General features: G+C 40.3%; 1 protein-coding gene across 1 annotated transcript in view; it reads right to left on the minus strand.

Annotated features, from left to right (window-relative positions):
• The window catches only part of BNIP3L (BCL2/adenovirus E1B 19kDa interacting protein 3-like), a 30689-nt gene extending 18197 nt beyond the window's left edge, over positions 1-12492 (minus strand). Inside the window, exons 1-2 of the mRNA XM_006864370.1 lie at positions 12305-12492; positions 3111-3294 (exon numbers count right to left, since the gene is read on the minus strand). Coding sequence (XP_006864432.1) covers positions 3111-3294; positions 12305-12404 — 284 coding nt within the window. The 5' untranslated portion in view covers positions 12405-12492. The remainder of the gene's footprint in view (positions 1-3110; positions 3295-12304) is intronic.
• Positions 12493-12727: the final 235 nt, after the last annotated feature.

Genomic DNA, 12727 nt, shown 5'->3' on the forward strand with positions numbered 1-12727 from the left:
CAGTACATGGAAGTGATTATAACCATTGTAATAATACAAAGTGTATGATTTGTTGTGATGATCTGCCCTGTAACCTTTCACTTAATTCACAATAAAAACTTAAGAAGAAGAAGAAAAAAAAAAGCTGGAGAATGAATAAGGAATATAAAAAAATTGATGCCACTGAATTATGGTGCTGGTGAAGAATAGTGAATATACCATGGACTACCAGAAGAAACCCTATACAGGGTCACTATGGGTCAGAACTGACTCGACAGCACTTCACAACAACAACAACCAGAAGAATAAAGGAACTCTGGTGGTGCTGAGGACAAGCATTGGACTGTAAGATCAGAAGTTCAAACCCACCAAGTTGCTCCACAGGAGAAAGATTTACAGCCTTAGAAACATTATGTAAGGTCTGTAAATTAAAATTGACTAGACAGAGGTAGCTCTGGTAGCGTAGTGGTTACGAATCAGGCTGCAAACCTTAAGGCCAGCAGTTCGAAACTACCAGCCGCTCTGCGGGAGAAAGATGAGGCGTTCTGCTCCCGTAGATTTACAGCCTCAGAAACCCTGTACAGAGTCGCTCTGGGTCGGAACCGACTCAACGGCACTTAACAACAAGACAGCAGTAGGTTTTGGGGGGTTCAAAAGAATGAACAAATCTGTCTTGGAAAAAGTACATCCAGAATGTTCCTTAGAAGCCAGGATAGTCAGTCTTTGTCTCATGTACTTTGGACATGTTATCAAGGAGAGACCAGTTCCTGGAGAAGGACATTATGATGGGTAAGGTAGAGGGTCAGAGAAAAAGAGAATGACCCTCAAGGAGGTGGACTGACACAGTGGCTACAACAATGGGCTCAAGCATCGTAAAGATTGTGATGAGGGCACAGAACCAGGCAGTGTTTCGTTCTATTGTGCACAAGGTCACTATGAATCAGAACTGACTTGATGGCAACTAACAACATTTTCTCTGCTTAATAACAGCACCACATGATCACAAGGTAAATGGACACACTGGTACCAATGTTCAAGAGTTGTATACTTGAATGTATAGGAAAAGCCTTATCAACAGGTCTATAACTTTAGAAACCAGTGTTTCAGGAAGTCCCATAACATAAATATAACACAAATCTTTATTCAGAAAGACTGACTACTAATGTAATTGTGACTGGAATCCATGGCAAGCTATCCAGAAACAATCAGCTGCTCTGGCTCTGCTTATAACAACAGCCATTCCAGGCTGTTAGAAGCAGAAGGACAAGTAAGAGATGAGACACAGGTGGAGGGGGCGCACCATGTACCAGAGCCAACAAACTAGTTTGTTACCAAATCAGCTGCCTTGGTAACATTACTAGCTCACAAGCCAAGCAGAAATTTTAAGCATGATTTAACTCCTATTTCTTTTTTTGATGTTTTCTGGTAAGTAATAATACAAGCCATACACAAAGCATTTACAAAGTACAAAAATACTCAGAAGCAGAAAATTATCAACCATAACTCCATGCCCAAGAGATAATCAGTGTTAACATATTTAAAAGGTCTCTTTTATCTTCTTCCTGTGCATTTGTATTTTCTAAATGATTAATATCAGTAAACTCTTAATCACCAAAGCATCATTCAGTTAGCCAAATAGTATAGCTGTTATAGTAGTAAGAATTTTTAAATATATCACAATGTTATTTAATACCTAATCTCTGGGGGGTGGGGGGCAAGCTTATATTAAAAAATAAATTTGGTTTCCTTCTACCTCTACTTAAAAATCTCCACTGATAACTGACTCACAGCAACCCTGTATATAGGGTTTCTAAGGAGCAGCTGGCGCATATGAACTGCTGACTGTGAGGTTCAAACTGACCTTGCAGTTCAGTGCTTTATCCTATAGCACCACACCAAGAAAGGAGCTCTGGTAGCATAGTGGTTACAAGTCGGGCTGCTAATGACACAGTCAGCAGTTTGAAACTACCAGCCATTCTGCGGGAGAAAGATGAGACTTTTTGCTCCTGTTAAGATTTACAGCCTCAGAAACTCTATACAGAATCGCTATGAGGCAAAACTGACACCACTCCACGGCATACCACCACCACCACATCAGAACTCTATTCTTTTATCCTAAACAGTGCTTAATTAGTGGAATATAGAAAAATGAGGTCTAAGATATAACTTCCTGTAATGAAATGGAGTGATCTTCAAAAGTAGTAACTATTTTTACACAGTTTGATTGGTACTTTCAGTGTGAAAATATTGCTATTGAACTAACTAGTAGTTTGTATGACTCACACATTTACTGGTTGTTTAAGGCCAGGATCATTACTGCGAAGGGCATGAAGATGATAAAAACACAACCCCTTCCTTTGAGGCCTCATTTAGATAGTTCCACATACAGGTAACTGTAATTCAAAACACACTGTGATCGGTGTAAAACATAGGCAAGAACACTTTCATAAATAAGTATTTATGGTACTGAATCTTAAACTGACATCCATCTAAAAATAATCCAATCTGAATAAAAAAATGAATGTATTCTGAGAAAAAAAACAATGGAAATTTAAAACACTTGCCAGCTCTCTAATTTAAATGAGCATGCTACTTCCTTAACAACAAAATATAATTTAAAGACAAAAAAGTAATAAGCATGTTGCATAAATTGAGTCATATTTTATTTAAAATTTTAACTAAATATGCTAAAATTAATCTTGCTAACAAGGAGCTCTGGTAGCGTAGTGGTTACGAATCGGGCTGCGAACCTTAAGGTCAGCGGTTCGAAACTACCAGCTGCTCTGCAGGAGAAAGATGAGGCTTTCTACTCCTGTAAAGATTTACACCCTCGGAAACCCTGTACAGGGTCGCTATGGGTCGGAACCGACTCGACGGCACTTAACAACAACAACAATAGGAATTAGGGATTTTGATTGGCACTACAGGTTAAGAATCACAGAGCTAACCGTATAGTTGATGGTTCAAATCTACTACCCACACCTCGGAAATCCTATCTAGGATCTGTAGGAATTGGAACTGACTCAATAACACTTTAACAACAACAGGAAATAACCTTGTAAACTCAAAACTCATTTGGGCAATCCATCTATTTCAACAATTCTACCCAAACATGAATGAATCTCACTTACCTGTCACAGTGAGAGCTGCCCCTGGAACTACTCTGTCCTGATTCATGTTGTGCATCCAAAAGAATCTTCTCCATGTCCCCATTGTGGATAGAAGATGAAGAAGGTACATGTTCTAGCCCCCCATTTTTCCCATTGCCATTATCATTGCCATTGCTGCTGTTCATTGGCAGCTCCACCCAGGAACCTGTTGGACAAGTCAGATAACTTAAATTAACCACAGCAGAACTGAAATCTGTCATGTGCACACTAATATGAATATGGTGAATTCAGATAAGAATTCTGCCTTGTCTCAAACCAACGCAAAAGCATTCTGAAGAAAATAAACAAGCAGTAAAATTCTAAAAATCTACAGAGTTCTGATCCTAAAGTACATGCAACCATTCAATTTAGAATAGCCTGGAATACTAAAACTATCTTTAAAGAATGAGTTTCTCAGCCATTTGTTAAATGCTAAATCTCTAGTTAAAGCTTAGTTTATGTACAATCAACAATAACTAAAACCTTTGAAGCTGCTTGTAAAAAAAATAATTTACTTTATTACAAGATAAGCTATTTACTTTTAATTTTTAGTATAAAAGCAAAACAAAACCCAAAGCTGTTGAACTGGTTGCATCTCAGAGTAGAACATCTTTGCCTACAGAACAGAGTAGAACAGCTCCATAGGGTTTCTGAGGCTGTAACTCTTTACAGAGCAGCTTCTTCTTTATCCCAAAGAGCTGCTGATGGTTTTGAACTGCCTACCCTGTGGTTTGGCAATATGTAGTTGTTGTTTAGTGCCATCAAGTCAGTTCCAACTTACTGTATAGCATTTCCAAAGAGCAACTAGTGGCCCTTGCGGTGCTTTATTGTACAGTGCCACACCAGGGCTCGGCAATACGTAGTTAGAGCCTTAGAAAGGGAGTAGCTTTCCTTTAACTCAGTAATTCCCTTCCAGAATCCTACTTCACTAGACAGTGCAGCAAAGAAAGTATGTACACAGATATTCACTAAGAAGCTACATATTAGCTTTATCCTTTAAGCAAAATGAAAACACAAACTTGTCTTTCTCAATAAATTAACTGCATATGGCTTTCCCCTGTCACCTAATTCATTCCTGATGAACTCAGAATTTCTTAATGTTTTAACTTTACCAATCCTCATAAAGTCCCTTTTACTTGGGAAGGAAAACAAATTATGAGGATCGTGCTGTGCAAGTAATATAAAGTAGGAAAAAAATCTCAAATTGAATTCTCTTCCTAATAAGTAAGCTGTAAAATTAAAACCTGAAGGCTCTAAATTATATCCCAAGGTACTTATACACAGAAAAGTTTTCTCTTACGCTGATTTGTACATACATGCATACAATAGCATTTTCCAGTTTAAACCTTTGGGACTACCTAAGGCGCTCTGGTAGTGTAGTGGTTACGAATCGGGCTGCGAGCCGCAAGGTCAGCAGTTCGATACTACCAGCTGCTCCGCGGGAAAAAGATGAAGCGGTCTGTTCCCGTAAAGATTTACAACCTCGGAAACCCTGTGTAGGGTCACTATGAGTCAGAACCTACTCCACAGCACACAACAACAACAGATTTTCCAAGAAGCATGTTTCTAAATTGTCAGTCCTGATGTACGTTCTTTACAGCTTTAAAGTCACCAGTTCAACTCATCTCTTACAGATGGGGGTGTGGGGGTTTAAGGGCAATTGTTGTTGTTGTTGTTGTTAAGTGCCGTCGAGTCGGTTCCGACCCATAGCGACCCTGTACAGGGTTTCCGAGGGTATAAATCTTTACGGGAGTAGAAAGCCTCATCTTTCTCCCGCGGAGCGGCTGGTAGTTTTGAACCGCTGACCTTAAGGTTCGCAGCCCGATTCGTAACCACTACGCTACCAGAGCAATAGAAGAAGTATTTCTATTCATTCTCCCCGCCCCAAGCTTTCAAGCTCCTACAAATAAAGTTTATCCCAACCAGGGGTGACATGTGAGGGTAAGTTAAAAACAACAACAACAACACTGCTACAAAATCATAGAAACTTTTGCTAAGAACATAAAAAAATTAAATTATTGATTCTCAACATGCCCTCCATCTAGGTCTCCACACTTATGAAGGTGGTGTTTTCATCCTCTAACCCTTCACCCACAAATTCTGCCTCTTCAATTCACACTTCATCAAAACCTCATTTGCTGCGTCTTTGAAGGACTCATATCGTGTTCCTTTCCAATGTTCTTTGAGTTTTGAGAACAACAACAACAACAAAGTCTACAGGGGCAAGATCAGGGCTGTAGGATAATTTGGGTAAGGTTTTCCAATGAAATTTTCATAGGACAGTTCTTGCTACCCTTGAAGAATGAGTAAGTACATAATTATGAAGGAAAACAATTCTTCCATGCAATTTTCCTGGCCTTCCTCTTACCTCTGCGGTTTTCAATTTTCTTAAGAGTTCTTCCTAATGAGCCCAGTGATCATCTGCGCCCTTCTAGAAAATCTATCAGGATCACCCCTTCAGGATCTCCCAAAACTTTCTGAGCTTACCTCTCTGCCCTGAATGTAACCAGCCCAGCAGATTTCCTTGGAAGCCACTGTTTTGATTGGGTTTTGTTTTTTAGAAGGCACCCTAATGAGACTAAGACAAGAGTATTACTGAAAGAACTTGTCTACAGCCATCCACAATCACACAGACATGTTGAAACACATTTTAGTTTGAAATAAACCCATGTATGTATGAACTGGAACCCTAGTAGCAATACTTCTTGATTTGTTATATTAGTTTATTATATTTTATCCTTTTTCCTCAAAGCCAATATTTTGTTTCACGTATCTAATGCTAGAATCCAGACTAAGACTAGTCACTGGCATTCTTTAAAAAAAATTAGGTCTTTTTGAAGGAGTACTCAGACAGCATATTCAAGAATAGTTCGTGGACCCATCTGACATTCCTTGTATGGCTAACTGCCCAGAACCCGATCATATGAAGATAAAGAAGTTTGATTCGGGGACCAAGTGTGAATTGCTACAATTTAATGATCTGGACGTTTGCTTATGGATGTGGTTACTAAAAATTTCAACCATAAGGAAAAGACTCTTCATATTAAGGATCAAACTTGCCTCCTCTGTGCACTGGATTGATAGGGATGAGTACTTTAGATATAGGCTATCAAAAATGGGGGGGGGGACTATTAAGTCACAAAGTGGCTGGCTTACAAGCTTTCATGAGTGTGCTTAGTTTCAGAGTGAGGGGGATAAGGTAGAATCCCCACTGAATACTTTTGCTCTTTTCCAGATGGATCTGGTAAACGGGGACAGGGGAGAATGAGGATAGGATTTTAAGATTCAATTGTGTGTAATGTAAATATCATGAAGACTAATTGTGACTGTCATGTAGAAGACGTATAACTGCACACATAGAAGAGGTGTAGCTAAAAGGGGGGAGTAATTAATCTCCCATTTCAGAAACAAAGGACCCTAAGACCATCAAGAGGGATGAGCACGAGTGGAGCATGAGATCCTAACCAGAAAAGTTTTAATAGCAGAGAGGGTCGGGGCGGCAGAAGTGATGGCACAGAGAGATAGAGCAGCCGAGGACTCTAGGCCCATGGACTGAGAAAGGCTGTGTGCCTACGGACAGGAGGCTGGCTTGCAAAAGAGTGCCTTCTGGACGTTTAAATGATTATGTATTTTCTGATGGCACATGAAGGGGACTGTAATCATTGCAATGAAACAAAATATGATTTACTGAATGCAAAACTGATAATCTGCCCCATAAACTTTCACGCAATTCACAATAAAAACTTGGGAGGGGGGAGCAGTATGTTGGAAAAAAATGAATTAGAAGATAAAAGGGCTTTTCCACGAACTTTCTGAAGCCCCTTCATGTTATAAGGCAGTGAAATTTTAGGTGTCACAACCTTAAAAACCTTGTTGCCACATTTGGGAAGCAAGTATATCATGGTTGAAGATGTTGAAAAAGAAAAGGAAAAAAGCCTGAACCTGTTTATTCCCAAATTAAACAATAACAAGAATTATACTACTACCCTGATTTTACTCATATTACCACTGAACCTTATGACATGAATTAAGACTATATAAACATTAGCTAACTCATGTTTCTTAATTCTTATTTCTTAGCTAATTCTTATTTCTTAAGAATATAACTAGCAGAAGGCAAGTAGATTTCAAGAATAAAACAGACTTTTAAGCAGGGAAAAAATTTATAAATTATAGGATAACCTCAAAGAAAAACATTACACCTGTACATCAAAACAAAAAAAGAGGAAAATCAGAACGATTTAGTAAACATTAATACAACAGAAATGAAAATGGAAAGAAAACCTACAAACAAAATTAATGCAGGATAGAAAACTTTGTGGAAGAAAGAATCCAGTAGTACCACAAAAAAGCACACAGAAAATAACAATCAATTCATACCCACTGATAATTACACTAATGTAAATGGATTAAATGTACCAGTCAAGAGACATAAAAAGCAGAATGGGTAAGAAAACAGTATCCACTAATATGCTATCTACAAGAGACATCAAAAGATGCAGAAAGTTTAAATGCCCAACAACAGAAAAACGGTTAAACAAGCATTGTTGTTGTTGTTGTCAGGTGCCATCGAGTCGGAACCGACTCATAGTGACCCCATGCACAGCAGAACGAAACAATGCTCGATCCTGGGCCAACCTCACTACCGCTGCCACACTTGAGTCCATCAATGATGCCACCTGGCTGATCCATCTCGTTGGGGGTCTTCCTCTTTTTCTCTGACCTTCCTCCCTACCCAGCATGACATCCTTCTCCAGTGATTGTTTCCTCCGGACAATATGTCCAAAGTATGAGAGACGAAGCTTAGCCATCCTGGCCTCCAAGGAGCACTCTGGCTGCACTTCTTCCAAAACAGATTTATTGGTTCTTTTGGCAGTCCATGGCACTTTCAGCACCCTCCTCCAACACCACAACTCAAAGGCATCAATTCTTCTACGATACATACATGAAATACTACAAAACGTTGAAAAACAATGATGAATCTATGAAATACCTCATAAAATGGTTGAACCTGGAGGACATTATGCTGAGTGAAATTAGTCAATCACAAAAGGATAAACATTGTATGAGACCAATGTTATAAAAGGTTAAAAAAAAAATTCTTGTTAAAAGAAATAATCTATGATGGCTTTGATGGTTGGCCAGGGAGGGAGGGAAAACTATTCATGGGCTAGAGGGTAGACATGTTAATATGAGTGACAGGGCATGCAATAAACAATAAGAGGGAAGATGAAGGTAGTGGGAGACACAGGAAAGAATGTAATAGCTAAAGTGAATAAAAGTAAATATTGTTAACTGTTGGTACGTGGAGAGGATTGCAAACATGTAATGAAACAAAGTATATGATTTGTTGAATATAAAATTGATGATGTGCTCTGTAAACCTTCATTCAATTCACAATAAAAAGTTTTAAAAAAGAAAAAATGAGTATTAACTAGCAACTGGAAAATACCCCAAATAACTCTGGAGCTGTCAAGTCAGTTCCAACTCATAACGATCCAATATAGGGTTTCCAAGGAGTGACTGGTAGGTTTGAGCCACCAACCTTGCGGTTAGCAGTCCAGTGTTTATCCTACAGCACCACACCAGGAAGTACTATAGTTCAGATATTTGCTGACTAATTTGCAATGCAGAGTTCTGGAATGGCACTGTAGCATAAATACTGGACTGCTAGCTGCAAGGTCAGTAGTTCAAACTCACTAGGTGCTCCTCATAAATCCTATTCAAGAGTCAGAACTGACTCAATGGCATTTAACAACAACAATGGAAACGAATAGTCCACGTATAGCAGTAAAGTAAAAAATTAAAATCAGAGTTTCATTATTCCAAATATTTCGATAATTTGCTATTAAAATTCTGCTCTTCATCCTTGAATTAAAGATAACATTCCAAGCCAGAGATTATCCGTACAATAAGTTTCAGCTCCTATTTTTCATAGTTGTGCAACTTTATCCAACAAAGTATTTCAACTTATGTGCAGTTTGAATAGTTTTAGACGCTTGAATAAGTTGTTTTGCTCAGTGCCTCAAAATTACTGAATGAATCAATAAGGCTTCTTGTTTTGTTCAGTCCCATGTTGTATAATGGGTCAAAAAAATAAAAAAGAAGCAGAGTAAGGAGAGCAAGGGGGAAGTCATTAAATATGGCATTATCTAATATGCTTTTCAGTAACTTTAAAACACTAACTCCACCCCAAGTGAGATACTATCTAGCAGATTTCTAAAGACACATTTTTGTATCATCTGTAGGTCAACTATTCTTTCACTTCAACAAGAGCTAATGTAAATGTAGCAATCAGACTGGCCAAGGACATCACACACCTCATAGGTCTGCCTTCAGACACAGGCACAATCACACAGAGCTCAATCTCATTTCTTTTCTCAATGGTGAAAGGGAAATTACCATCTCCTTCTATTCTGTGAAATCATGCACAAATAACAACAAAACAGATAAAAACTTGTGCATATCAAAGGACAACACTAAATCATGCAATTAAGAAATATAATACTGAAAGAATAAAGAGGCAGGTCACTTCTGTACACTGAGTACAATAACATAGTGAGAGAATCAGAAACACTGAGGATTCTAGACCACTGAAACAGAAGTGTACCAAAGTAGGGCAAGACTGGCTGAAAGTCAGAACCTGAACTTCAAGTCCCACCCTGCTGTGAACCTGGGCAAGAAGCTTTACTCTAGGAAAATTCTAACCTCAGTTTCTTTACTTACAAATAAGAGGGGGCAGTTATGAGGGGGCTACATGGGAAAAGTTCATGGAAAAATTCCATTATCTTTTAAGTTCACTGTCCCATGAAGTTTTTGAAAAACCCCTCATAATTTCTGAAGAGCCTTTCCCTTTCTATATCCCATGCTTCTAAGAGTGAGCTCTGGTAGCATAGTGGTTACAAGTCCGGCTGCTAACGGTCAGCAGTTTAAAATTACCAGTGGCTCCGCGGAAGACAAGACTTTCTGCTCCCATAAAGATTGACAGCCTCGAAAACCCAATACAGGGTCACTATGAGTCAGAACTGACTCCAAGACACAATCACCACCACCACCCAAGAGTCTATGCTAAAAATGGTAAAGCAGTTAAGAATGCAATTAATACTTGATACAATATTTAAGACATAAATTAATCCTAACTTACTGTGAGATATAAATTTTAAAATCTAGAACGTAAAATAATAAGACATTTAAAAAGTTAAAATAAAGAAATTAACACTTAGAGAATTAACCCATCAAAAGATGAAAAGGAACCTTGGTAGCATAATAGTTAAGTGCCAACTGCCAAGCTAATGTTGGTAGTTCCAACTCATCCGGTTGCTCGATTTCACAGAAGAACCTGATGACTCACAGCAACCCTATGTAGAGTTTCTATCAATCGTTGTGGAAGCAGACAGCCTCATCTGTCTCCCACAGAGAAGCTAGGGGATTTGAACCATCAACCTTGTGGTTAGTAGTTTATCACTTAACCCAGCCTAAAAGATATTCCCCTTTAGTCTTCTTAAAAGCAAACAAAATTCATAATTAATAAACAAAATAGGCCTTGAGCTCTTTTAAGATGTATCTATATAGGAGTCCTGGTGTGGTGCTGTGGGTTAATGCAACGGACTGCAAAGTCGTTTGAACCAAAAGGTCAGAGGTTCAAGCTCACCAGTCGCTCCTTGGAAACCCTATACTGGGTCGCTATGGGTCAACACCGACTCGACAGCATTAAACAACAACAACATATGGGATCAAACTGACATAAGCAACTCAAAAGATGAGATAGGTACCTCAGGGGGCAGTGAGTTCAAGTTAATAGAGAAACAACTCAGAAATGGAGGGTGGAAATTTTGCACAACCTGAAGACTGTAATCATCATCACTGTTGAATTAGTGCTATGTACAAGTATATTCTCAACAATTAAAATTATTTTAAATAAATGGTGAAGAAGCAAAAAACGTTGAATACATGTTTTTAAATGCCCCATGATTGGAAGAACAGAAAATCTCTTTCCCTAAAATAATTTTTAGGCATTGTCGGAAGAACCTCCTTCTTACGATGAAAGATATCGCAGTGCCTTTAAATGACCTTCAGGCATCCAAATGATGCTTAATTGAATTTATCTGGCCATAAGCTAACTGCCCGAAAGATCTCTTTCATATAAAATGAATTACAGACTAGACAAGAACTTTTCCAGGAAGACGCCGAAATTTACAAATAACTGGAAATAATTCAGGATGACAGGTCTGAGCACCAAAACGTTATGAAGCAACTGTAGTTGGTCGTTAACTCAATATTGCTCATTAACTTTCAACAATTCGTGTGTACGCTTTTCATCCCATTTCTGAAAATGCATTTCCTCAGACGTGATTTGTGCAATCTTGGGCAGTTCATGAGGATGTTTATAAAACAGGTTTCCTGACAGTCAATCAAGTCATTTCAAAAACACTACTTCAACAACTCTGAAAAATCTCGCCCCCCCATCACGTAAAAACACAAAAAACAAAACTCAGGCTCCTTGCCTCCACACGTGATTGACATAACCATTAAATTACCACAAGGATTTTTCTGACGAGACTGTGGTAACAAAATAACACAACCGGAGGACTCGTTCCAAGCCCTGGGGAAAGCCCAATTCAGCAACGTTAGCTCGCTGACGCAGAGGCTAAAGCTCCATTGCACACCTGATGGTGGACACGTCCCACCGCTTTCCTCCCTCGGTCGCCCGTCCATCCCCCAGAGTCTCAACCGCACGTCCCCATCCCTTCCCACGTCCCCTCCGCGGCCCGCTCCGCCCACCTTCCCCGCCCTTTCCTTCCGCCCCGCGCACCGAAGGCCCGCCCCCTCCAGGCCTTGATTGGCTCCGCTTCTGCCGACCCACCACAGGTGGAAGCACTCGGTCCTCCAACCTGCTGGACAATCGCACCTTCGTTTCTTCCCACCCACCTGCACTTCCCGACACCGCACAGAAATAGTCCCCAACTCAGAGCTTAGGATGTAAGGGAGACAGGCAAAGTGAAAAGCAAGAGCGACTCATCCTGACAGGTGATGGGAGCTGTCAGTCCCCTGAACGTCCAGGGCCTTGACCAATAGGCTGCCTTCTCCTCCCGCCCCTCGCGAGAAGCTTGTGGTGGCGGCCAGACCAACTCCTCCTCCCCCACCCCCTTTACCAATCCCGCCGGGCCAGCACTCACTGTTGAGGCCGGCTGGCGGTGGCAAAGGTTGTTCGCCTTCTTCGCAGTTGTTGTTGTTGTTGTGCAGGGGCGGTGGCTGCTCTACCAAATTAGACGACATTGTCGGGCGGCTGTAGGTGCTGCTGCCGCGGCAAGACTGTCTCTGGTTCTTCAGCAGCAACACAACAAGCAGGCCCCCGCCCCCTTTTCTGCGCGTGCGCAGGCCCTCCCATACCCCTGACGTCAGGGCTCGTCCAAGCCACGTGATAACAACACCATGCGACCGGGGGTGGGGGTGGAAATTGAGGGGGAGGGTTAAGGGCGTTCCCCTGAGGGCTGCGGACGTGGAGACGCAGGAGTCACGCTGACGCGCGCGCCAGGAATGAATTCTTGCATGTAATTAATACTAGCCAGGTTGGATGAGTTATGAAGATGGCACTGGGA

The sequence above is a fragment of the Chrysochloris asiatica genome, unplaced genomic scaffold (genome assembly GCF_000296735.1).
Source record: "Chrysochloris asiatica unplaced genomic scaffold, ChrAsi1.0 scaffold00064, whole genome shotgun sequence".
NCBI classification, from domain to species: Eukaryota; Metazoa; Chordata; class Mammalia; order Afrosoricida; family Chrysochloridae; genus Chrysochloris; species Chrysochloris asiatica.